This window comes from Paroedura picta, chromosome 6, assembly GCF_049243985.1.
Source record: "Paroedura picta isolate Pp20150507F chromosome 6, Ppicta_v3.0, whole genome shotgun sequence".
Classification (NCBI taxonomy): domain Eukaryota; kingdom Metazoa; phylum Chordata; class Lepidosauria; order Squamata; family Gekkonidae; genus Paroedura; species Paroedura picta.
The window spans coordinates 121,207,137-121,233,614 of NC_135374.1; the positions used below are offsets into that span (position 1 = coordinate 121,207,137).

At 49.2% G+C, this 26,478-nt stretch overlaps 1 protein-coding gene across 3 annotated transcripts; it reads right to left on the reverse strand.

The window, feature by feature from the left end:
- Positions 1–301: 301 nt before the first annotated feature.
- On the reverse strand, positions 302–26,478 carry NUFIP1 (nuclear FMR1 interacting protein 1). 3 transcript variants are annotated; one of them, XM_077344023.1, is made up of 10 exons: positions 26,309–26,478; positions 25,921–26,009; positions 25,573–25,677; positions 24,781–24,843; positions 21,970–22,046; positions 20,976–21,068; positions 12,096–12,337; positions 10,518–10,652; positions 1,499–1,641; positions 302–841 (listed from the first exon to the last, which is right to left on the reverse strand). In XM_077344023.1, the coding sequence occupies exons 1-10, from the start codon at positions 26,373–26,375 to the stop codon at positions 524–526; spliced, it is 1,332 nt and encodes a 443-aa protein (XP_077200138.1). In that variant the 5' UTR covers positions 26,376–26,478; the 3' UTR covers positions 302–523. The 3 variants fall into 3 exon arrangements, with proteins under 3 accessions (XP_077200138.1, XP_077200137.1, XP_077200136.1); XM_077344022.1 differs by having other exon boundaries at positions 1,499–1,734; XM_077344021.1 differs by having other exon boundaries at positions 1,499–1,737.

The window sequence follows — 26,478 nt, forward strand, 5'->3', positions numbered from 1 at the left end:
ATTAATTCAAAAGAAATTCTGTCTCAACATCCGGATGAATTTCCTGACAGAGTGGTCTCTCAGTGGAACAGGCTTACTTGGGAGGTGGTGGGTTCTCCATCTTTGGAGATTTGTAAACAGAGGCTGGATAGCCATCTGACAGAGAGACTGATTCTGTGAAAGTTCAAGGGGGTGGCAGGTGACAGTGGATAGGCGACAGGGTAGTGAATGTCCTGCATAGTGCAGGGGGTTGGACTAGATGACCCAGGAAGTACCTTCCAACTCTGTTATTCAATGATTATACGACACCTTTGAGAACAAATGTCTGTCAAAAACATAACTATTCCAATAAAGTGACTTTAATGTGATTTCTATTTCTGAAATGTAAACAAAAAACCCTCCGGAACAAATTATGAACCAAAGAGTTGCCGCCAAAGACTTTGGGAAAGGTCCATAAATAGATGTATTCTGACAATACAAAAGTTGCATTTCCCAAGCAAAAGCCCTGCAATGAAACATGGACCTTCCAGCTCCCCCGGCTGCATCAGGATCCATTAATATGGACATTTGTAACTCCCAAAACCTCAACAGGACAAGGAGCCTCTGGTGCTTGAGCCAGGGAAGCAGACTGGCTCCGCTCAACCAATTCATTTTGCTCTGCTGACTGAGGGTCAAAGCCACAACAGGTGCAAGATCCATCATGCCTGCCTGGAAAGAGCCCCTCTGTCCCTTGAGAAGGCTGCCCCATCTCCAGTCTTCCTGCTGAAGCAGGTGGCAATTGGGGTCTAAACATATTTTGAACGATGTAGCGGATGCACTGCAAAATCACGTTCCTTTCATGCCGTATGTCTTTAGCGAGCAGCTGAAAGGAAAAGTGCACAAGACACGTCAATAGCTAGAAAGCTACACAAGCAGCCCTGCCTATGAAGCTGAATATGGACTAATAAGTAAGTTCCCATTAGTCACCTCCCCAGGAAGGTACAAGTGCCAAGCAGAAATCTCTGTTGGCCATTGGACAGAATTTGGCATGAGGATGGATTCTCCAATATGATCCTATCTCTCCTGCCTGAGCTGGGCAGAGCTAGATTTGCCTCCAGCATCACTTACTGACGTCATGTATCCTCTGTTTCCCCCCAGTGGAGACCCAAGGTGGCTTACATAATTCTCATTCCTTCCATTTCAATTTAGCAACAACCATGTGAGGTCAGGTAGGTGGAGAGTGTGTGAGAGGCACCAAGTCCTCATGCCGGCTTCCATGGAGGTTCCCTGGCTAAGCCTGTTCTTACAGACCTCAAGAACTGGGGGAACGTGGTAGAACAGCAGGCTAAATTTCAGCCACGGAGCCAACCAACTCTGATCTCCAGAAGTAAGCTAGAACAATCTTCTCAGGTCAGAGGTCCTTTTGTGGGAACACTAACCCATAATCACCTGTAGAAGGTGTGGAGACTACATGAACATCAAGTTAAAATGTTTACACACAGTTTCTAACAAAGTCTGGAAGTCAGAAAAGGCAGTTTACCATTTCCAGCAGTGTTGGACGGCATTTTGGTAACTTCCAAAGAGTCTTCTTCGGTCGGCTTAGACCTCTGGTGCGTTCTGTGGGTGGATGTGATGTCCCCAACTTTTCTGCTCCACAGTGAGGGACTTCTTTGTGGTCTGTGTCTTTATAGGTACAGGGGACATTGGAAGGCTGATGGATACTTCTGAGAATAGTCTGATTTTCAGCAAGTATCTTTGCTGCAGTTGGTATGGGATCTTCTATTTAAAAGTTTAAAACAACATCGCTGGTAAAACAGCAAGGGCTGAAAGTGTTCATCAACATAATCACATTAACGATGAGAATTCTCACTGTCAGAAGAGGGGCAGTTTGGGCCAGTGGACTGCCTAGCACTTTCAACCAGTATTGTTGGAATAAGGCCAACCGCCCCCTGGACCCTGCCCCTCATGGCTAATCAAAAGGTCAGACGTGAGGATAAAGGTTCCCTCCAGGAGATAGTCAACTGGAAAATTCCCAGAGGGACTGAAGGAGGCAGTGGTTCGGCCTTTGATTAAGAAACCATCCCTGGACTCTTGGGAGCTTGCCTGTCTCATATTTAGTGTTTCAAGGGAAGGTGGTAGAAAGAGTTGCCACAGACCAATTTCTGTGGAAACTTTGGTCCTAGACCCTGCTTAGTCAGGCTTCTGGCCTGGCCATGGGGTGGAGAAAGCACTGGTTGCCTTGATGGATGACGTCCACCATCAGCTGGACTGAAGTAGGTCAGTGCTGATAATACTACTCGACATCTCAGTAGTGTATATTTATTTATATTTTAATTTATATACTGCCACTCTTGGGAGTACTGTCTTGTGGCAGTTCACAGATAAACCAATAAAAATTACAGGATAAAACCCCCTAAGCTCCCCATACAAAACATAATTATGGCATCATAATTTGAATTTTTGACTCTCCTAACCCCTTTAATTGTGCAGCCCTGTAGATCGATCTCTGGGTCTATACTTCTGTCCAAAATGATGGGAGCTGGATCTTAAAAAGAATGGTGGTATCCACAGCTGGTTAACTCTGATACATCATCCCGGGCTCAAACAAATGCCTGGTAGAAGAGCTCCATATTACAGGCCCTGAGGAACCCAGAGTGCTCCGTCAGGGCCCTTGACTCTTCCAGGAGCTTGTTCTACCAGGGCCTAAAAAGCCCTGGCCCTGGTTGCGGCCAGGCGAATGTTTCGGGAGCCTGGGCCAACCAGAAAATTCATACCCACGGAACGAAGAGCCCTACAGGGAGCATAAGCAGATAAGTGGTCCCTCAGATAGGTAGGACCCAGGCCGCATATAGCCTTAATGGTCAAAACCAGTACATTGAACTATTCAATGGAAGCCATCAGGCAGTACTGCCAGTCTTCTACCAAGGCCGCCAACGAGACGCTGGAGGGCATCAGGTCCTGCAAAGCATTCAGGAATTTCTCGGAGTCTCTGCAGGTGGACTAAAATACGTCCATCATCCAAACAGGGAGAGGGTGGTATCCTTTGTTGAGCCTTCACGACATGGTGATCTGACCATGGAATGATGTTATCCACCAGCAGATCCACCTATACTCCTGCGCTAAAGATTAAATTGAGACCAGCAACAAACTGCAAGAACCTCAGTGTGTCCATAGCAGACACCAGATCCAGGCCAAGTCCTGAAGATGGCGCATGGATACTGACTCCCCCAAAATCAACAGTTTAGTCTACTGCAATGTCCAGGTGGCTGCCACCTCCAGCAGGCCTGGCAGGGAATCTAAGGGTAGCGTGGGTGAGTGGTAGCTACGTTCTCATCCGACTCCCATCCTAGACCGAATCATTCCACCCCCGGTTAGGGATGGGCGATTCAGCTTCGGAAACAGTCTGAATCGGGCCCCTAGGACTTGTAAACGGTCCGAATCACCGAGATTCGGTGATTCAGGTTACCGAATCGATTCGGCAGAGTCGGAGGCCAGGCAGCCGTTTGCCTGTTGCCTCTAGGTGCCTTTTTTTTCTGTACTTTTTGCCGCCTAAAATGGCGGTGGGGGGAGTGAGTGGCCAATCAGAATGCCTGTAGCTTTTCAGCTCAGGCATTCTGGCCACTCACTGAAGACCTTTGCTTTTTAAATCCCCTTGCTTTGTAGCCTGCCCAGGAGGAGGCTACTTAAAGCAAGGGGCTGCTTGCTGGAGCTCACTTTGAGCTCTGGCTGGCTGTGCTGCTCCTAAGCTCCCTGCTTGGTAGAGCGGCCTGCCTGCCTGCCTGCCTCCTGGACCTGGCCTGTGGACTGGACTTCGCTGGAGAAGATATCAATAGTTTGTTTTAGGGGTTTTTTTCTTCTCCTTTCCTATTTTTCTCTTTTCCCCCTCACTCTTCTCCCTCTCTCTCCCTCCTCTTTTCAAAAGTTTTATGTGCCTTTGGTTTTCTGTGGGTGAGGACCTGGGGGGGTTGGGGAAATGTATTTGCTTTTTATTGTGTTTAAGTTTACTGTTTTTCTTTTAAAGTATTTTGGGGGTGGGGTTGGGGCTTTTGAAGTTGTTCTGTTTCTGGTTGCTTTGGGGAGGGGGGGTTGTTTGTTTGTTTTTTTCTTTTTACCAGGTTTCCTCAGTTGCCACCTTTGGGCTTCGTGCCCTGGGTGGCAGCTGGTGGTTTGATAGTTGTAGGTGTTTTTTGGTGGGGGGCTAGTTTCAGTTTAGGGGGAGTTGTGTTTGTTCTTAGGTTGGTTTAGCTTAGGGCCTTGCAGGGCCAGTTTTTCTAGCTTGCCAGCCACCTTTGGGGGAGTGCCCTGGGTGGCTGCTGCTTGTTTGATGAAGCTGTTTCTTTGGTTAGCCTAGGTAGAGTTAGCTTGTTTGGTTAGGGCCCTGCGGGGCAAGTTTTTCTTGGTAGCCACCTTTGGGGGAGTGCCCTGGGTGGCTGGCAGCTGGTTGGTGTTTCATAGATGGTTTACCTTCCTGGGGGGAATTGCTGCATTCTTCTTGGGGTGCCCAATTAGTGACCCTTTAAATAGGCAGTAAAATCCATAGTGTTAGGAGAAATTATAAAGTGCAAATAATTTTTTAGAATAGATAGTTTCTTTCCTAAGTAGCCAGATAGGATTTTTATAAGAGAACAGTGATTTGCGTTTTAGGTTAAAATAGTAGTACTTTCTTAATAGTTTAAAAAACTTTAAACCAGCAGGGGCTGTGCCTTATTGAAGGCCAGCTTTCCTGGTAGAGACAGGAATGGATTTAGAGGCCAACAGGTTTAGGGGTTCTTCTTAGCAGATCAGGTGGGGGCTTGGTGCACAAATCTGCTCCAGCCTTCCTTCTAGCTATTAACAGGTAGCTTAAAACACTTTAAAAGTGTAAAAAGTTTTTTTTTCCTAATTTTTCCCTGCTGTAAGTTAGGTAGGGACAGTTAAACTTAGTTAAACAGTTAAACCCAGACAGGTTCCTTTAGTTTAACAAAAAAACAGAGAGAACAGGAAAACTCCATAGATGTCAGGTCAGCTTAGGGTCTAAAAAAACTAAACAGGTAGCTGGTGGGAGGTTTTATAAGTTTCAAGGTTTCCTTAGAAACAGGTGTTAGGGCAGTTAGTGGTAGGGCCTCAAATTTCCCTGTCTCTTAGATTACAGACAGTTAGTAGAAAAAGTTTGTTCAAGGGAACATGAGTGGGAAGAAGGAAGGTCAGGCTAGGGGCCCTGGGGGAAGACCCTACAGAAAACTAGAGGGGTGGAGGGGAGTGAGAGGGGGAAGGAAGTGTCCTTCCCCCCACCTGAGAAGAGGCCTGTCTTGGGTCGACCTTCCACCACTCTGAACTCTGGCCGGAGTGGTGCAATAAAGAGTGTCCGCAAGGGTCTCTTTATTGAGGCGGCTGCCGGGGCACCCCTTCTAAGGTGCGTAAGGCAGGGGTCTTTGCTGGCACTTTTGCAGGGCCTGCTGATCAGGCAGCCCCTTGTGTCGCTCCTTTTGCTAGTGAGGCATGGGGGCGTCAGGAGACGTTGCCTGATCTCTCCCTTGGGGTGAGCCTTGGGGACATGAGTGGCTTGTCCTTCATGTCCCCAGGCATCACCTCGGGGGTGCAGAGAACCCTGGAGGAGATGGGTGAGGGACTGGCCCGCCAGTCTACTCCCCTTTCTCCTCCAGGATCCAGTAGGCTTCAGTTGGGGGGGGGGAACAGGAGCAGATGGTAGAGGTAGTGCAAGAGGGAGAGATGGAGGTGGCACCCCCTGCCCCGCCATCTTGACCCCTTCCCCCTCTCTCACCTCCTTCTGTCCCCACCTCAGGACACAGTGTGTCCGGCCCAAGCTCCTCACAGGAGGCAGCTCAGGGGACTTCGCAGGCTGCAAGCCAGCCTGCGTTGTCCAAAGGCTCCAAAGTCTGGAATTACTTCCAGACAGTGGAGGGAACCCACCTAGCAGAGTGCCAGCTCTGTAGGCTTAGTCGTGGAAGACAAGAGCGTCACTACACGACTAGCGGCCTCATGAACCACCTGAAGAGGCACCACCAGGCTGTCCTGCTTCAGGGGGAGAGACAGGCTGGCAGTGGGCTTCCTGCGCAGGCACAACCTACCAGCATAAGGGTGGCAAGTCTCCCCGGGACCTCCACCTCCAGAGCTCTCCCTAAGAATTCTGCTCAGGGGGCGGGTGGAGTTAGAGGGAGGCAAGCGACCATGGTGGAAATGCCGGGCTGGCAGCAGCATGCCAAAAGAGGGGTTTGAGGCAGGGTGTAGGGCCGTGAACCATGACCTAGCTGTGCTCATGGCCGTGGGTGGGTACCCCTTTCGTCTGGCCGACGACGTGTACTTCCGCCGACTATGCCGCCGCATATCCACCTGGTACACGCCTCCTAGTCGTACCATGATTAGCAGGTCAGTGTTGCCCTCTCTTTATAGGGCAGCCAGATGCCACATGGAGGTAGAGTTGTCCCGAGCTTCAGGGATCATACACTTCACTTTGGACATATGGACGTCATGTCATGCGCAGGATGCGTACATCTCGCTGACTGCACATTGGTGGGACGTACGGGAGGTGCTGGGGGGTGTTGAGCCTGTTAGGCAGGGTGAGGGCTGCCCGGCAGGCTATCGCCATGCCTTGCTGCACATCAAGCCCTTTGATGTGCGGCACACGGCAGACGACATTAAGGGCACCATTCGTAGAACGGTAGATGGGTGGGTAGGCAGTGGTACGGGGGTCACCAAGGGCTTCTTGGTGACAGATGGTGCCCTCAACATGACCAAGGCGGTCAAGGGCATAGGCCTGAAGCACATCTCCTGTGGTTAAGGTTGCCCTTGGGATCCACCTCGTGGTTAAGGTTGCCCTTGGGATCGGCTCCAAGGGAACCGGTTCATCCACCGAAGCCATTGACTTCCAGCATCTCATCGAGATGTGCCAGAAGATCGTGGCGCATTTCTCTCACAGCTCGTACGACGTCTCGAGGCTGGAGAGAAAGCAGGTCCTGATGGGCGTGCCGCAGCACTGCCTTATCAGAGATGTCAGCACGCACTGGAACTCCACTCGCGCCATGCTTGAGCGCTAGGTGGAGCAGAGGAGAGCCTTAGACGCCCTTGTCCAGGAGACGAGGATGTTTATGCCTGTGGAGTGGCTCACCCACCGAGAGTGGGAGATCATTTCTCAGACCGTGGAAGTGCTTGGGCCCTTCAAGACTTTCACGGAGATGCTCTCATCTGACATGGCGAATTTGGTTCTGGTCGTGCCCATGGTCCACAAGGCCTGTGTGGTGCTGGCCCCGTTCTTTGACCCGGCTCGAGGATGTGCAGACGCTTTTCCAGCCATGCGCGCGCTTGCGAGGAGGCTTCTGAGAGGGCTTGACAGCTGCTTTGAACCCTTCTGCAAGGGTACAGGCTCGCCACCATGTGTGATCCGCGCATCAAGGGCAGCTTAGCAGAGAGGGAGATCGCTACCTCTCCGACCATGGATCCAGTGCTGATGCAGGACCAATAACCTGGGCAGGCCAGATCTTTCAGGGTGACTGTCCCGTACCCAGGTTTTGGTCACGCAACCTTGTGCCTTGCGAAATAGTTCCACAAGGTTGAGGCTCCCCAGTGCCAGCACGTCTACCTCCTGTTTTCCACATGGACAACACAGCTCTCCACTCTGGCACTCTCTCCTTCCTGGCTGTCTCCAGCTCCCGTGCTCCTCACTTGAGCCGCCATGCCTCTCACCCGTCTTGCGACTGCCAAGGGGAGTTGACCAGGGCTCAACAGCGGTCCCGCAGAGACAGTACTAGGGTGCACAAGCCCACAAAATGGAGCAGAATCGTCTCCAAGATCCAGGTGAGCTGCTGATGTTAGCACTAGCATTGGGGTCCCAGTTCCCTTGTTATCCCAGGGGAGTCAACCGCTGGAAGAAGACACAGCCCTCTTCATAGGGAGGAGGGGGGAAAGGGGGCAGAAAAGATAGGTCACGCAGTGCTGCCTCGGCCACATAACGTTTTCCAATGGGCCCAACTTCTTTGCAGTGGGATTCCTGCTGTTGCCGCACTGGTTCTCCCTCCCAGCCCTGATGTTGATAGGCCAGGGTAACCATATGCAAGACCACAGTCTAATTCATAATCTGACACCTTAGACTATGAGCTACTAGCATGCTACCTTGTTGACGCCAGGATATGAGGGGCAGCCCTTCAATGGCTGATCTTCTTTCTCTGGGGTCACAGAGAGTAACAAGAAGAGAGAACCAATAACATTGCTGGCAACTCCCATGTTGGGTACAAGGAGCAGTTCTCTCTCCAAACCTATTTAACATCTTTATGTGGCCGCTTGCTCAGATGATGAGGTTCAGACTGGGATGTTATCAATATGCGGAGGACACCCTGCTTTTCCATCCTGACACTTCTCCAGATGCATCAGCCAGCTGTCTGGAAGCAGTGATGGGCTGGCCCAAGCAGAGCTGTCTGAGGCTTAATTAATCCTTCAAAGACCAGTCCTGTAGTCCCTCATTGGTGGGAATGAACCAAGCAAGGAAGCATGATTGCCCTATCTGGATGGGGTAAAACTATCAGTTGTGCACTCAGCAAGGAACATGGGTGTGATCTTTGACAGCTCCCTCTGCACAGAGAAATGGATCACAAGACTAGCTTGGCTGGTCTTCCACCTATCATACAAGAATATAAGAAGGACAGTCTAATAACTAAACATAACAGAGAGAGAAAGACCTATCCAATGGCAATACAATAAAATAAAGAAAGTGCCCTTTTTACAGTTTTCCTTATCTGTTTATTCAATAGTACTTCTTTTCAAAACAGCATCCAGGTAATTTCCATTTTCAGTGAAATTCTTTCCTCAGAGGACTTGTCACTGAGGAAATAATTTCACTGAAAACAGAAATGACCTGGATGCCGTTTTGACAAGAAGTCCTACTGAATAAACAGATAAGGAAAACTGTAAAAAGAACACTTTATTTTATTGTATTGCCCAATAGCAATAGGTCTTTCTCTCTCTGTTTGATCTTCCAGCTATGCCAAGCCAAGCTACTTGTGCCCTACTTGGCCTCAGAACACCTAACGACAGTGATCTAAGCCGGTGGTTCCCAGCCACCGGGCCCTGGCACTGGGCCGCAGCTCCCTGCCTCCGCCATTTGCGCCATGCACGGCCACAAACTCACATTCGTGGCACTCCCGTGCATGCGTGGCATGCGCGGCCGGGCGATCACTCTCCTCGCCGCCGGCGGTCTGCAGCCTAGAAAAGATTGCAGACCACTGATCTAAGCAACAGTCACCTCTAGGCTGGATTTATGCAACTCGCTCTGCAAGGGCCTTCTGGAAACTCCAACTGGTGCAGAATGCAGCAGCCAGGGTTCTTACAGGAACACCATGGAGGGTCCACATCCGGCACTCACTCCAACAGTTGCACTGGCTAACAGTTGACTATGAGAACAAGCTTAAGGTTTTAGTAATCAGGCCTTACGGGGTCTGGGCCCTGAGTACCTGAGAAACTGTCTTTCTACCTATGCCCCACGGAGTGTGTTACGTTCCACCAACATCAATAAACTGGTGATCCCTGGCCCCAGGGTACCTCAACCAGAGCCAGTGCTTTCTCCATCCTGACCCCTACCTGGCTCCACCAGGGCCCTGCCAGGGCCCTGCCAGACCTAAAACAATTCAGCAGGACCTGCAAACTAGAGGTCTTCCACTGGGCTTTCGGTCGAGGCGAGTGAGCCATCATCAACCAGAGCCCAGCGGCCCCTCCTAATACCAACTGTGCTCATAGAAAATGAATCTGAATTAGCAGTGCAGGAAAACCAAATCACACTGTTGAGCATCAAAATGAAACAAAACAAGTTGTTCTATTAGCTGTGTTATGAAAGTTATGGAAATTCTTATGGTTAAATATGTTATGCATTTCAAACTAAGATGTTGTATTGCACTATATTAAGATAGCTCCTATATAAACCGCCCTGAGCTGCGAGGGAGGGTGGGGTATTTGTGTCTGTGTGTATAAATAAATAAGGTCAGGTTTGTATAAGTTAAAACTACCTTATCAGTGGAAAACCATCACCACACTCCAGTAACAATTTAACTTTCCCCATTAGTTTCCCCATTTTAACTTAATATTTTAGAAGAAGAAGAGTTGGTTCTTATATGCCCCTTCCCGATGGAGGCTCAAAGCAGTTTACAGTCGCCTTCCCTTTCCTCTCCCCACAACAGACACCCTGTGAGGTGGGTGAGGCTGAGAGAGCCCTGATATTCCTGCTCAGTCAGAACAGCTTTATCAGAGCCTTGGGGAGCCCAAGGTCACCCAGCTGGCTGCATGTGGGGGAGCGCAGAATCGAACCTGGCATGCCAGATTAGAAGTCCGCACTCCTAACCACTACACCAAACTGGCTACAATATTTTAAATATTTTAGCAATATGGTATGTTTTAATTTATTGTAGTTAACAATGTTGTGAGCGGCCCCAGACCTACAGAAAGGGGTAGCATAGGAATGTGACAAAGAAATAAACCAAGGCAGGCAGGTTGGCCGGCTGGCCTGGGAAGCTCCTGACCAGCATCCATAGCCAAAGGCATCTTTCCCAGCAAGGCCCACCCTTGTTTCTCGTACTCACCGCCTTCCTCACTCTCACTGTCCGACATGCTGCCATAACTGGCCACCAAGGAGCTCAAAGCGGAGGTGATCTGCTTGGGAATGACAGTCAGGCCTGCAGCAGCCCCCTCAGCAGCTTTCGCTTCCTGGTCGGAATCTGAAGGGAAATGAAATCCCCAAGAGCAGTTCTCAACTGCTCTGAGTTGCCGACCCCAAATGCAGTGGCGATGGGCAGCGTGAATGTTCCCCCACCCCCCCAAAGGCAACCCCGAATGCGGGCAGTGTGAATGTGCACGTGCAGGCGCACAATGGTTGGGCGGTTGGAGGCAACCACTGTCATGGCTCTTCCACAGCTGGCCACCACTGCTGCCTGCCACCTGTTGCCGCTTGCCTCCAGCTGCGGATGCTGCTGTGGCAAACAACCTGTGGACCCCCCCCCAGAAGGGGCCAGGTGACCCCAAATGGGGTCCAGATCCAGATGTTGAGAACCACTGCCCAAGAGGGATCAGCCAAACCTTTGTGCTGTGGCCTCCCTTCCACAGGAGCCCCTTCTGACCCTCCATGGAACTGATGCCAGGGGTGTGGGGGCACACAGGTAAGCAGGCAGTGTTCAAGCAGCCTTTCACATAGAGGAGCAGAAACCTAGCTGTGGGAAAGCCTCCTCAGCTTCATGGTTATGTCTATCACTACCATCCAAGAGCACTCCCACGTTACAAATCCACAACATCTTTGACTGGAAGCTGGTCCAACGATTTCTTTCTGCCAAGGCTTCTGACTGGCCCCTGGAGGTGGAATAAGCCAGGTCCTTGACTCTGGAAACTTCACCCCAAAAGATGCTGGGCAGTAGGAGGGCAACAGCTTGCCACTGGGAAAGCTATTTGCAGGATGGTCCAGCCTAGGCAGGAAATAGGCCTCCACACACACCCCAATCCTGTGGGAAGCGAGGAGGACTGCAGCTTAGTGTATGGTTAAGAGCAGCTGCATCTCCTCTGGAGAACTAGGTCTGATTCCCCACTCTTCCTTCCCATGCAGTCAGCTGGGTGATGTTGGGCCAGTCACATTTCTCTCCAAGCTCGCTCAGCCTCACCTACCTCACAAGGTGTTTTTTGGGAGGAGACGAAGGGTGGGTGATTGTAACCCCCTGAGACGCCTTTTTGTATTAAATATCAGGATACAAAAACCCAGCTCTTCTTTGCACCCCACTTTACTCTACCTTAGGAAGTCTCAAAGCAGCTTCCCTTCCTCTCAACAGACACCTTGTAAGGGGGGTGGGGCTGAGAGAGTCCTGAGAGAGTGAAGTGTGACTGGCCCAAAGTCACCCTGCAGAATTCAGGTGGATGTGGGGAAAATCAAACCTGGCTTTCCAAATAAGAATCTGTTGCTCCTATCCATGCTGGCTCTCTCCATTCCGTTCTCCAAAGGCTCCCATCCTGGCTGTTCCCCGAGATCTGTGGATGAGAAGGGCTCAGGCCATTTTGTGCTCCTGAGCCCCCAAGGCAGGCTAAGAATCTGGCAAACTGCAGCTCTCCTCTCAGTGTCTCTGCACTCAGCTAAGCAGGCGCCAAAACAAGACACAATACATGTCCCAGGAGGGCCTTACCAGGATCATTGGGGGCCAAAAGGCTGAGGGGATCGATGTCTCTCCCAGAGGCCTGGGCCTGCCCAGCAGGCTCCCTTCCTGCTCCCAGCTCCTTTACAGGGCCTTTCAGAGCTGCGGTGTCCTGGAGAGCAGGGCCATCCCTGGGCACTTCCTGAGATGTGGTCCTGAAGCTGTCTCTCTGGCCATCCCTGAGCCGCTGTGGCATCTCATCTTGGCAAGGCCTCCACATCCCCTTCATCTTGCTAGAAGGAGAAGAAGAAGAAGAAGGGTGAACATCTGTCCCAGATCACTTTCAGCCAATTGTGCTCCACTCACATCATACGTTCCTCAAATCTGCCTGGAGCTTCACAAAATGCCACAGCCATCAAAACCATCACTTGGTCAAACCAGCATGGTAAACTGGTTACGATGGCAGCCTCTAATCTGGAGATTTGGGGTTGATTCCCCACTCCTCTGCCTCCACAGGCAGCCCCTGGGGGACTTCAGGCCAGTCCCAGTACTTTCCACTCAGCGCACCCTGCCTGCTTCACAGGGTGCCTTTTGTGGCGTAAGGACAGGAAGCTGCTTCACATTCCGTTTGGAATTATGCTACGCTGAAAACCACCAACTGTATTTACATCAGTAGGTTCACCTTAGGAAAAAGTGCACGCCAAGAAGTATCAGGTTGCCTTTTGTTGCCCCATTTTTTTACAGTCCACCTGGGACCACTCCTCAACCAGCAGAAGGCAATCAGGAATCAGCTTGGGAGCACAGTGGACACAGGAGGCCATCAAAATTCAGTCCACTCTCAAGAGGCAAGATCATCCACCATGCTATTACCTTCCACGATGTCCATTCACTCACACAGTTCAAACAACAGGACAGGAGTGCCTCTACTTTACAAATACACTGGGGGTCAAACAATATGATGAAAGGGTCTTTCTGCAATAGGACAGCAGCCCACACCTGAGGATTTGAATTCCCAAACGCCCAGGCACAGGAACAGCACCTTGTTTGAGTGGTCAACAGGTGCCTTGACATGTTCAGCTGCCCAACAGAACACCCCTTCTTCCTACTCTTGAATGCACTGCCCTCCTCAGGGAAGGATGGGTATCAGGAAGCGGGATTACTTGGGAGACTCTAAGAGCATAAAGAAGTCCACACTTCTGGAAAATTAGCATACATATTACTTAGTAGAAAGTGAAATAATCCTCTTATTTTAGTTTGGAAAGGGAAACCCTTGGGGGTTGTGAGTCAAACGACAATCATGCATGACAACAAATCTTTATTCACAACAGGAAAGAAGGCAGCTGGTTGCCCACTCCCTTCCAGTGAAACTGGAAGATTCCAGTTCTATAATCCTCCCAAAAAATCCCAGGAAGGTTAGAGGAATAGTATACCCCCTTTGCAGGAATGCATCAGCCACCAACGAGGGGTGTGTGTATGTGGGGGCGGGGGGGTGGGAATAAGCATTTGAGTGTCAAAGCTCCCTTCATTAGATACAAGTGCTAATTCAGGGGCACATAATCACTTTCCCAAAGAACCAAAATCCAGGAGTACCTTCAGGACTTTGTAGCAGAGTATGAGCTTTTGTGAGTCACAGCTCCCTTCTTCATGAAAGCTCCTCCCCGGCCACTAATTCAATTAGTCTTGAAGGTGCTGCTGAACACTAGCCCCTTCCTACTGCTACCTTGTTCTATCACTTTAAAACAAATCTCTTAATGGAAGACAATATGTATTCTTATTACTCTACTAATCTATGTTTTATTCTGCCAGTCCTTAACCATAATAAATGATTGACAGATTCCATATTTTTCAGTAGCCCTCGTTTACAATTTTATGTACACAATATTGGAGAATATTGTTATACTAGAAAGAAAGCCCATTTTACCCATGGATAAAATGGGCGCTAGGACGGGCCGGGAGAAGGCGGCACGCCCCCACCGCCCGCGGCTCTCTGGAGCCTTCTCTGGCAGTCCAGTCTATGCGGTGATTCCCTGGCCGGGCGAAGCAGCCAATGGGGAGCCGCGCGGCTCCTGATTGGCCCCTCCGAGTTTTTATCCCGGACAGGGCCCGCCCTAACTCCTCCCAGACAGCCCTTATTCCATTATTAAGTCCACGGGGCTGCGCCGCACCGCGCCACGGGCAGTTTAAAGATTTGTATTTGTACCATATTGTTTTTAATTATGTTTTGTAATGGCCTTTGGCTATGTTGTTGTTGTTGTTATGTGCGAAGTCGTGTCCGACCCATCGCGACCCCATGGACAATGATCCTCCAGGCCTTCCTGTCCTCTACCATTCCCCGGAGTCCATTTCTGTTTGCACCTAATGCTTCGGTGACTCCATTCAGCCACCTCATTCTCTGTCGTCCCCTTCTTCTTTTGCCCTCGATCGCTCCCAGCATTAGGCTCTTCTCCAGGGAGTCCTTCCTTCTCATGAGGTGGCCAAAGTATTTGAGTTTCATCTTCAGGATCTGGCCTTCTAAAGAGCAGTCAGGGTTGATCTCCTCTAGGACTGACCGGTTTGTTCGCCTTGCAGTCCAAGGGACTCGCAAGAGTCTTCTCCAGCACCAGAGTTCAAAAGCCTCAATTCTTTGACGCTCGGCCTTCCTTATGGTCCAACTTTCGCAGACATACATTGCAACTGGGAAGACCATAGCCTTGACTAAACGCACTTTTGTTGGCAGGGTGATGTCTCTGCTTTTTAGGATGCTGTCTAGATTTGCCATAGCTTTCCTCCCCAGGAGCAAGCGTCTTTTAATTTCTTTGCTGCAGTCCCCATCTGCAGTGATCTTGGAGCCCAGGAAAATAAAATCTGTCACTATCTCCATTCCTTCCCCATCTATTTGCCAGGAATTGAGAGGGCCGGATGCCATGATCTTCGTTTTCTTGATGTTGAGTTTCAAGCCAACCTTTGCACTCTCCTCCTTCACCCGCATCAACAGGCTCTTTAGTTCCTCTTCACTTTCTGCCATTAGAGTGGTATCATCTGCATATCTGAGGTTGTTGATATTTCTCCCTGCAATCTTGATCCCAATTTGTGACTCCTCTAATCCCGCATTTCTCATGATGTGCTCTGCATACAAGTTAAATAGGCAAGGTGACAGTATACAGCCTTGCCGAACTCCTTTCTCAATTTTGAACCAGTCAGTGATTCCATGTTCAGTTCTCACTGTTGCTTCTTGACCTGCATATAAATTTCTCAAGAGACAAATAAGATGCTCTGGTATTCCCATCTCTTTAAGAACTTGCCACAATTTGTTGTGCTCCACACAATCAAAGGCTTTAGCATAGTCGATGAAGCAGATGTAGACGTTCTTCTGGTACTCCCTAGCTTTCTCCATGATCCAACGTATGTTGGCAATTTGATCTCTAGTTCCTCTGCCTCTTCGAAATCCTGCCTGTACTTCTGGAAGTTCTCGGTCCACATATTGCTGGAGCCTAGCTTGTAGGATTTTGAGCATAACTTTGCTAGCATGAGAAATTAGTGCAATGGTGCGGTAGTTTGAACATTCTTTGGCATTGCCCTTCTTTGGGATTGGAATGTAAACTGACCTTTTCCAATCCTGTGGCCATTGTTGAGTTTTCCAAATTTGCTGGCATATTGAGTGTAGCACTTTTACTGCATCGTCCTTTAAGATTTTGAATAGTTCAACTGGAATGCTGTCACCACCACTAGCTTTATTGTTGCTCAGACTTCCTAAGGCCCATTTGACTTCACATTCCAGGATGTCTGGCTCCAGGTCAGTAACTACCCCACTGTGGTCATCAGGGATGTTAAGCTCGCTCTTGTATAGTTGTTCTGTATAATTTTGCCACCTTTGTTTAATCTCTTCTGCTTCTGTGAGGTCCCTACCATTTTGGTCCCTTATCATACCCAACTTTGCATGAAACGTTCTCTTCTTATCTCCAATTTTCTTGAAAAGATCTCTGGTCCTCCCCATTCTATTGTTTTCTTCTATTTGTTTGCACTGTTCATTTAAGAAGGCATTCTTATCTCTTCTAGCTTTTCTCTGGAATTCTGCATTCAATTGGGTGTATCTTTCTCTTTCTCCCTTGCCTTTCACTTCCCTTCTCTCCTTAGCTATTTGTAAAGCTTCCTCAGACAGCCATTTTGATTTCTTTCATTTCTTTTTCTTTGTGATGGTTTTAGTTGCTACCTCTTGTACAATGTTGCGAACCTCAGTCCATAGTTCTTCAGGCACTCTGTCTATCAGATCTAATTCCTTAAATCTATTTGTCACCTCTACTGTGTATTCGTCGGGGATATGATTTAGTTCATACCTGAGTGGCCTAGTGCTTTTCCCTACTCTCTTCAATTTAAGCCTAAATTTTGCAACAAGAAGCTCATGATCTGAACCACAATCAGCTCCTGGTCTTGTTTTTATTGACTTGATAGAACTTTTCCATCTTTGGCTGCAGAGCACGTAGTCAATCTGATTTCTGTGTTGACCGTCTGGTGATGTCCATGTGTAGAGTCGTCTCTTGGGTTGTTGGAAAAGAGTGTTTGCTATGACCATTGTATTCTCTTGACAAAATTCTACCAGCCTGTGCCCTGCTTCATTTTGTACTCCAAGGCCAAACTTGCCTGTTATCCTGGTTATCTTTTGGCTTCCTACTTTAGCATTCCAATCCCCCATGATGATAAGCACATCATTTTTTGGCGTTGCTTCTAGAAGGTGTTGTAGGGCTTCATAGAACTGATCAACTTCATCCTCTTCAGCAGCAGTGGTTGGGGCGTAGACCTGGATCACTGTGATGTTGAATGGTTTGCCTTGGATTCGAACTGAGATCATTCTGTCATTTTGGGGATTGTATCCCAAGACTGCTTTTCCTACTCTCTTATTGATTATGAAGGCTACTCCATTTCTTCTACGAGATTCTTGTCCACAGTAGTATACCTGATGGTCATCTGAATTAAATTCACCCATTCCTGTCCATTTTAGTTCACTGATTCCTAAAATGTCGATGTTCAGTCTTGTCATTTCTTGTTTGACCACGTCCAGCTTGTCTTGATTCATGGATCTGACGTTCCAGGTTCCTATGGAATAAAAATCTTTACAGCATCGGACTGTCTTTTCGCCACCAGTTACTTCCACAACTGAGCGTCCTTTCGGCTTTGGCCCAGTCGCTTCATTCATTCTGGCGCTACTCGTACTAGCCGTCTGCTCATCCCCAGTAGCATATTGGACACCTTCTGACCTGAGGGGCTCATCTTCCGGCGTCATATCGTTATGCCTATTGGAACTGTCCATAGAGTTTTCATGGCAAAGATACTGGAGTGGTTTGCCATTTCCTTCTCCAGTGGATCACCTTTTGTCAGAGCTCTCAGCTTTGACCTGTCCGTCTTGGGTGACCCTGCATGGTATAGCTCATAGCTTCACTGAACTACGCAAGCCCCCTTGCCACAACAAGGCAGCGATCCTTGAAGGGGGCCTGTGGCTATACACAATAAATATTTTTAAAATGTAGGAAATGGCTGAGGGGGGGGGAGAGAGAGAGAGAGAGGAATACTGCAAATACAATGTCTTCAAAATAGTCCATCTCAGATCAATTTAGTAACCATTCCTGTACAAAAACTTCGCATGGCATTTGCCCATTTATGCTTTCAAGCTATGCCAAGCTAGCTCTACTATCAGGCCATTTTTCTGCTGTACCTTTTGCCCTTCACCTATGTATTTGTGGAGAACCTGCTGTTGAAGACCTCTATCATTATGTTTTGGATTTTCCACTATACTTGGAGCCAAGAACAAAATATATTGAGAGATTTTTGAACGGCCAGAACTTCCCTGCGAATTTGGACAAAATGGTCTTTTTATTATTGTATACCAACCCACTAATTAGTTATAATGTTTCACTATTTGCATTACCAGCAAGGAAAATTCGAGCCAAATTTACACCACCAGAGAGCTAGAGACCTGAATTTTAATTTTATTATCTATGGACTACTGCATATATTTTTCTAATTCATTTACTGTTTCTTTTATATCAACTGATATGATATTGATCAGCGGTCTCCAACCCCTGGGCCGGGGACCGGGACCGGTCCGTGGAACAGTCAGTATCGGGCCGTGGCTCCTCTTCGTCCTCCTCCCCGGCTGCTGCCTCGGGGGCTGCGCAGCCACTCTGCTGACGGCTCACTTTTGGTGGTCTCCAGTGGCTGCTATGGTTGGGGCTCCCCCTCGGCGTGGTACTGCGCAGCTGGTGCTGGCAGCGTCCCCAGTGGGCGGTGGGAAGTCAGGAGCGCCGGCGGAAAAGCAAGCAGAGGAGGGGCTCAGGCGGCAGCGGTGACATCCCTTGGCAAAAGACTACCCCCCCCCCCCCAGCCTCAGTAAAATCGTCAAGCATTGACCGGTCCCAGTGATAAAAAGGTTGGGGACCACTGATATTGATGGCATTGAAATGGCCTATGGCTGGAAACAATAAAGTCTTATACACACACAACAAAATGCTAGCAAAATTTGCTTGAAAAATTGAAAACATTTTAGTCTGTATGTTCTTCAGTTCAGTTCAATATCAAAGTAAATCAAACAAATATGAAAACATTGGCAAAGAGATCAGTTCCACTGGAAGAGTGTCATGAACCCCGATTCATGCCCCTCCCTTGCTGTGGTCTTCCTGAGGCCAAACTATAAATCCTTCCCTGGTCTCTAGACTCCTCTGCATTCCACTGAAGTTCCCAGGGGGGCCTTACTATCTATCTGATTCCAACAACCTTGTTGGGCTGGCGGAGAAACAGAATTGTAACTGTTAGGATCAAAGCGGAGCCATCTGGCTTGGTTGGGAAACTCTGCACCTCTTGGTATCACTTGCTCTCCTGCCTAAACCTTAGCCCCCCTCCCCTATGGGGTCACCTCTATAAGAATCACCTAATGTCTATTGTGGCTTTGTATCTGCCAAGACCTTTGCTCAACAGGTCTTGGCATGCATCTGTATTTTGTACTGTCTGTTTAATAAAGCTACTCTTTGGATTTTCACCTGTCTTGGAATCCTGTACGTTCCTTTATCACGGACTTTACTAACAGGGCTTGGCCTGATCCCTGACAAAGGGCTGCTTGGCACAGGGGCTGTGTGGTACTCCCCTCTACACAGAGAGAGACAGAAAGAGACAGAGACCTCGGGCTAGTCACAGTCCTGTTAGAAACTGTTCTCACAGAGCAGTTTGTCTCAGAACTCTCAGCCTCACCTACCTTACAGGGTGTGTTGTGGGGAGAGGAAAGGATGGCAATTATAAGCCACTTGGAGACTCCTTTGGGCAGTGAAAACCAGGGTATAAAACCCAACTCTTCTTCTACTGGGAAGGTGCTACTTGGAAGCAGCGTCTCCCCTCTCCACATGTCCCCATGGTGCTTCTATACTCCCTCTACAGTTTCCCCATCTTCCATGCCGTTGGTCTCAACTTTGCTTTGTTTTGATTGTCTTGGAAAGATCTAGGTGGTATCGATAGGGGAAGGGACAGTCTGCATCTTCTCAGTCCCACCCACATCAGCATTATTTTCCCTACTGCAATTTCCTGTGATAGTTACACCCAAAGCACTCCTCCCTTCTCAGACTGCAAATTGCAAATCTCACAGAACTTCCTCATGAGTAAACATTCCCAGGGCAGAGGCTTTTCCTGGGCACTGTGGGTCCCAGAGGGCCAAGCAGGGGGGCTGTTTCTGGGTCTCCTGCAGCCCCTTACCTCCATAAGACACACAGAGGCTGCCCCAGCTCCCCCCACGTCCTCCGAGTTGAAAGAGGCCAGGAGGCCAGGGCAACTTACTGGCAGCAGGGCATGCTCTGTGGCTGGCTCCTCTTCCACCCAGAAAATATCTGAAACTAGCAGGACGTTGGAGGTTGAGAGCTGATCCCTTGTTAAGCCCTTTCTGGCTGAGGGCTGCCTCTTGACTGGGGGTAAGCTACCAGGGCGAGCGATTCCTGGATAAGGGCTATCACTCTTAAGTAAACATTCCCAGGGCAAATGTATTTCATCAGCACCCTGGATCCCAGAAGGCCAGTAGAGTTGTTTGTGGGCCTTCTGCAGGCCCCCACATGCAGCTTGGTCCCCCCATGACCTCTGAGTTGAAAGAGGCCAGGAGGTCAGGGCAGCTTACTGGCAGCAGGGCATGCTCTAAGGCTGGCTCCTCTTCCATCCATCAAAATTCTGAAACCATCAGGAAGTTGGAGGTGGAGAACTGAGTCTGTATGAAGCCCTTCCCAGCTGAGGGCTGCTTCTGATCAGGTAGCGGGTGAGAAATCAGTTTTGATTTTATAAGGTTTACTGATGATATTGGAATTCAGGTAAAATGACATCATCCCAGCACCTGGAGGGCAGACCCAAGCATCTTTTTAGCAGCAGTAGAGAATTGGGGGCTTGCACACTGCAGCTGCTGATGCCTCTACCAGCATCAGTAGCAGTAGCTGTGCCGGTATGCAAGTTCCTGACCCCCCACCGCTTATAAACCAGCACTCAGGCCTGCCCCCCTGCTGCTGCCAACAGCCCCTGTGCTTGGCCTAGTGGGCAGCTTGGCACACTTCTTTCCTCCTCATCTCTGCCAGCAGGCTAGTGTCTACTACAGCCGGGCCCCCTCTCATGCGTTCAGCCATCTCCAGAGACCTCGTCCTCCTCACTCTTTTGCTGAGGTACCAGGGGTGGAGCTGTGGGGATTGAGGAGGAGACAGCTGCCACAGCTCAGCAGCTGAAGGTGTGCACTGTGATGGCTTCCCAGGAGCTCATTTAGCCCACAACTTTCATGGTCTAGCTCCATTTCATTTCACTGTCCCTATGCCGCTAATGTTTCACATCAAAAAGCCATGCCACAAACCAAAGAAAGCATATTGTTTGTTTAATTCAAAGACATGCTCTTCCACGGTGCCTGTCATAGGAACACTACTCCCCCCCAGCTTACCCCACCAAGCTTACCCAAATTGTAGTGTACGGAGCACCTCTCCTCTCTGCTCCTTTTCCATTTGCAATGCTTTCTTTTTCTCAATGTTTGCCAAAGTAGGGAAATTTCTAGAAACAATATCCACATACAGAAGTTTTATTACAAAGCTCTCTGCCTGGCTCGGAAGCTCCCCCTCCCCCCACCCTTGTATATGATCAATGACAATGTGACAGGGAGGCCAGCCTGGGTCTGCAGCAGCATTCCATGGGGGTAGGAATATCAGGCTACAGCAGGGGTAGTCAAAATGTGCCCCTCCAGATGTCCATGGACATGAACCCAGGGAATTGTAGTCCATGGATATCTGGACTACCCCTGGGTTTGACTACCCCTGGGCTACAGATTCTGGCTGTTTTGATGTCATGGGGGAATCGGCAATGAGAAAACAAAGTAGCACTAGCGAGAGCAGAAACACTGACTTTGCTAGAAGTGTGCTCATTTGCTGTCCTGCTTTGTGGGCCCAGGACACAAAGGGCCTTAAAGGGTCCTACTCAGCAATCTGAATCCAGTTGGGAAACCAGCAGAGAGCCAAAGTCGCTGCTTCAACATGGACAAGGCTGGAATGCCTGCAGAATCTAGGAGGTCTTCAAGGGCAGTGCAACACAGAGCACCTGGCAGTAATCTAGCTGCAAGTTTAAGAAAGTAAGGATTAGTGGGGTGGAGCCAGAAGCTGGCAAATCAGATGCAACTGCCACTAGGCTAGCTTGCTTTGCAAGGTTCTTCATGCGCAAAAAGCACAGCATGAAAGAAGCCTTCTTAATTTTTCAGCAGAAAAGCTGGGGAAGCTTTAGGCAACACTGAAAAAACTCCTATGACATCTTTCTCCATTTGGAATGAATGAATGAATGAAAACGGTTTTATTCAAAACAGTTTTACAGAGTGGAAGTTTTTAATCTAACAAAATCTATAGCACGGGTGGTTAGAGAAACAGAGTACCTTCCCCTCTGGGCTTTGCGGACGTATCCTACTCACTTTTTTCTTTCTTCCCTCCATTTAGCAATTTCCTCAGGAGTATCTAACCTGATTCTTTTGGCTCCAGGAGAATGCATCTATGGAGAAGGAGCAGGGAAACACTTTAGAAAGCCTGAAATACAGGTGAAATACAGATAAAACTTCATGCCTTCTCAAACGCTTTATGGAAACAGTAATATAAAATAGTGTTGCTATTTTCAGCAAAAGTTACAGGTTTCAATCCTGGCAATTTACTGGAAGCAATTTACTGAATCTAAGTGAGCCTAAAGCAGGACTGACAGGAGAGGGCCTGAGAACTGGAGGGGAGCAAGGAGCACAGAACAGGAGGACTGCTTATGGGAAAAGCTACAGAAGGAAAGAAGAAACAATGCATTTTTTGTGTGGCAGGAAGGGTAGACTGAAGTCAGTTAAGGATGTGGGATGAAAGTACCGTATATGCTTGCATATAAGTCATGTTTTTCAGCACAGCCCTCCTCGGCTTATATGTGGGTAATTGAAATAACAGCCTGCTCCCAGCCAGCCAATCGTAGCATTGCCTTCTGCAAAGGTCTTGAAAGCTGGCAGCTTGCTGGATATCAATAGTTTGACTGAGGTTTGACTTTTCCTCCCTTCTTTTCCTAATCACTTCTTCCAAACTATTCTTTTGTGACGAGGTAGGCACCAGGCCCACAGGACGACCCCGCCCTTGCCGAGTAGGGCGGCACAGCTCCGCCGCCCTCAAGGCGCGCCCTGCTAGCGCCCGCTGCATTTTGACTGCAGCGGGCTTATTTACTAGTCAGGGAATATTGCAGGATGGTACAGCAAGTGTAGGCACCCCAATTTTATTTCCTTCCTGCAAAAATTAGATATAATTTTACTTCAAGAAACCTGGGCCACTACAAAACCTCAACTTCAGGAGTACCAAAGCTTTACCCCCTAATAATAGTGGCAGAAATTGTACGGGAATTAACGTTTTAGTGAAGTCAAACAGAGATAGGGTCCTGCAAACAGATGCCAGTCTCCCTCTAGTGAATGCAATCTTAATTTCTGCAAAGCCAAAATTAGTTTTAGTTAGTATTTAGTTAATACCTGTCAGAGATAGAATCAGGATTGTTAAATTGGGACAAAGTAACCAACCATTACTGAGAATCATAGAGTTGGAAGGAACCGCCAGGGTCATCTAGTCCACCCTCCTGCTCAACGCAGGAACAAAAAAAACGAATATTCTGAGGCTAAAATAATTTTATCATTTTCCTTTTCCTGTAAGCAGCTGTGATTTAGTAAGAGAGAGAAAAATAATGCAATGACTGGCTACGCCACTGGTGTTGTGAGGAAAGGTTTGGATTTCTGGAACATGGTCTACGACAGTGGTCCCCAACCTTTTTATCACCAGGGACCACTCACCGGGGACCACTTGACGCCATTTACTGAGGCCCGGTGGGGGGGGGGGTAATTTACTCCTCTACTCTCAACCACTGCCCTAGCGCTCTCTGATTGTTATGGTAATGTTTAAACATCCCTTCAAAATAAGATACAGACACGCCACAGCAATGAAGTATGCTGTAAAGGGCTGGGGGGGAAGAAGTAAAGGGCCGGGGGGGGGGAGAAGGCGTCCTTTGGGGCCCACCTCCAATTAGTTGAGGGACCACATGTGGTCCGAGGCCCACAGGTTGGGGATCGCTAGTCTACGATATCGATATGAGGGGCTACCATCATCAGATGTGCACCTCACAAGGGAAGGAAAAAATATTTTGGGGAGAAGAGGGGTTTAAACTAAATCCAAAGGGGGAGTGAGAACCTGATATAATGGCAAGAACTGAAGATGACAAGATTGCAAATTTACAGGGAATGGCACATAAGCAGGGAACTACTAATTTATTTATTAGATTTTTATACCGCCCTCCTATATGGCTCAGGGCGGTTTACAGAAAATATTGCAGGGGTAATACGTGAACAGCCTGAATGCATAACACAGTCATAAATAACATATCAACAATAAACTAACAGAGGCTTCAAGTAGAACAACGACTCAAATAGAACGACAACCCCCAGGGAGGTCAGGCTGCTTCAGGACATGGAGGGGGTGCCTGGGGGGGGGGGGGACCGGTGGGTGTTATTGGGTTGGTTGGACTCAAGTGAATGCCTGGTCCTGCAAAATTGTGTGAGTGCAGGCACGGCCCTGATCTCTTCAGGGAGCTCGTTCCAACAGGTGGGGGCCAGTACAGAGAAAGCTGTGGCCCTTGTTGAGAACCAATGTGCTTCTTTGAGGCCAAGAATCACTAGCCGGTTGGTGCTGGTGGAGTGTAGTACTGTTTTAGAGTGTAGGCAGAGAGACAGTCTCTCAGATACACTGGGCCCAAACCGCGTATGGCCTTGAAGGTGAAAACCAAAACCGCCGCGTGGGATTCCATGCGGCTCGCCAAGAGTGCCCGCCGCCTATGTGAGGCAGCTGGCACGCTTAGCGCAAGGAAGGCAAGGAATCCCCGCCACCACCCCTTACCTGGGGGCCGGCAAGTGCGGGGACTTGCAGATGCGCTGGTCAAGCAGTCAGGTGCGTCTGTGAGGCGAAGGGTGAGGGAGGGTGGGAGTAGCAGGGGCAGGGCCAATTAGGGTGTGGCAAGCATTGGCCCTATGTTAACTTGGGCAGCTGGACACACTCTTCCCCAAGGCCAGTTTCACAAATATATATATATAGGCACCATGGATAAGGATTTTATCTTTTACTGTCTATGCACATTGAATTTTACACCAATAATAATAAAGGTTTTCTGAAACTGACTGAAACAAGTAGAACCACAAATCAAATGGCATTGGGCTGGGGAAGATACCTACATTCTTCCAATGGATGTGAACCAATTTTTCATGGGCACTGAAACCACACCCATCTTCTGTACACTGAAAGAATAAAAAAGACAACAGTTGGAAGTTTCATTATGTTGAGGTGTGGCAAGTCAGCATTTATTTAAGGGCTGGCAACTCAGCATTTATTTATTTACTAGGGACAAAACCCATTTTTAAAAATGGGCATGTGGAGGGTTGGGGAGAAGGCAGCGGGGGAGTGCAGGAAGGCCAATAGGCCCTGCAGGCTCCAGGCCGGGTCCGGAGCTTCCTGCACAGCAAAGGGACAGCCCCACGGCCGGGCTGTCCCTTTGCCTGGCTGTAGTTGGGAGGGCCGCCCTGACCGCTGCCTACCCTGCTTGCCTGCAGGGTAATGGCGGCGGGCGACGTGGGGGGGTGGGTCGGCAGGCACTTTGCGCCTGCTGACTTGTCAGTCAGGGCCAATTGGCCCCTTGGCGGCGGACTGACAACCGGAGGGTCCAATCGCCAGGCACTTCGCGTCTGGAGATTGGGCCCTCCGGTTGTCAATCCAGGGGGAAGGGGCCAATGGCCACCCTTCCCCATCCCGGAGAGGGCCCACCTCAAGGGCCCTTACAACTTTATTTCTACCGCTCCCGCAGAGCGGTTTAAAGATATTTTGGCGTATTAGATTTGTTATTTCATTTTCCCATCTGGACCATCTTATCTCTAAGGTCTTGCCATCCATGACACCAGTCACTGTAAACCACAACAAATCATCATAATGAATAAAAAAGACACAAAACTGAGCACCAAGTAAAGCCACACCTGCTTGTGTTGAGAAACATGCTCCTCATATTTTGTCTTGTTTTTAAAACCACGATCACAGGTGTCACAATAATGAGCACAAACTGGTTCTTTCCTCTTCTTGTTCTGCAAACAGACAAGGTGGACATTAGTCTCAGCCCAGATTCAACACTGTTAATTCAACTGTATTTTCTAGCTTGGGGCCAAGCACATGAAGGCAGGTGGAGAAAGGTTGCAAGACACCCGATTAGGAATCAAGCTGGCCCTGGCTGTTTTCAAAGTATGAGAAGTGTCAACAAAGGCAAAGAAAGCACTGATCACATTACTAAGAATGAATAAAGGTAGATGATAAACAGCAGTACCCCATACCTTCTGCTTGTAGTTTTGTTGGTAAGCTCTGAAATGTGGCTGTCCACTTTGTTCCACTTGCCATTCTTCACCAAAATGGTAGTTTCCCCCTAGAATAATAACGTTATTAGTAACCCACCCTTGGAGGCTGAGAGCAGGCAGGCAACATCTAAATTAGTTCAAAACCGCTCTCTAATTCCCCAAGGGAATGTGTTACCAATACCCAAATAGGAATCTCTCTCCCCGCGCCCCACGAGTCCATCTAAGCGCTGGCGGAGTCTCCTCCATCCACCTTCGGGCACGGCAGGCGGCCAAGTCCAGCGGGGCCCTTCCGGGGAGAGGCGGGCGGGTGCCTGGCCGGGGGGGTCAGCCGAGGCCCGCCCAGGCCTCCCCGGCGCAGACTACGTACCCGGCGGAGGCCATCGCTCGTGGGCGGCCCAGGCAGGGAAAGGCGGCGGCAGGGGCCAGGCGGACATCTTGCAGCTCTGTAGACTTGCTTTCTACCTTCACGCGGCTGCTCCCCGCCCCGGAAGGAGATCCGTGCGCTTCCGTCCGCTTTCATGACGCCAACGGATGAGG

Coding starts and splice junctions, on each gene's coding strand:
- NUFIP1 (XM_077344021.1), bottom strand. CDS start 26,375: ATGTCCGCCTGGCCCCTGCCGCCGCCTTTCCCTGCCTGGGCCGCCCAC. Junction 26,010..26,308: donor CGAGCGATGGCCTCCGCCGG/GTACGTAGTCTG, acceptor TTATTATTCTAG/GGGGAAACTACCATTTTGGT. Junction 22,047..24,780: donor TTCACATCCATTGGAAGAAT/GTAGGTATCTTC, acceptor CCTTCTCCATAG/ATGCATTCTCCTGGAGCCAA.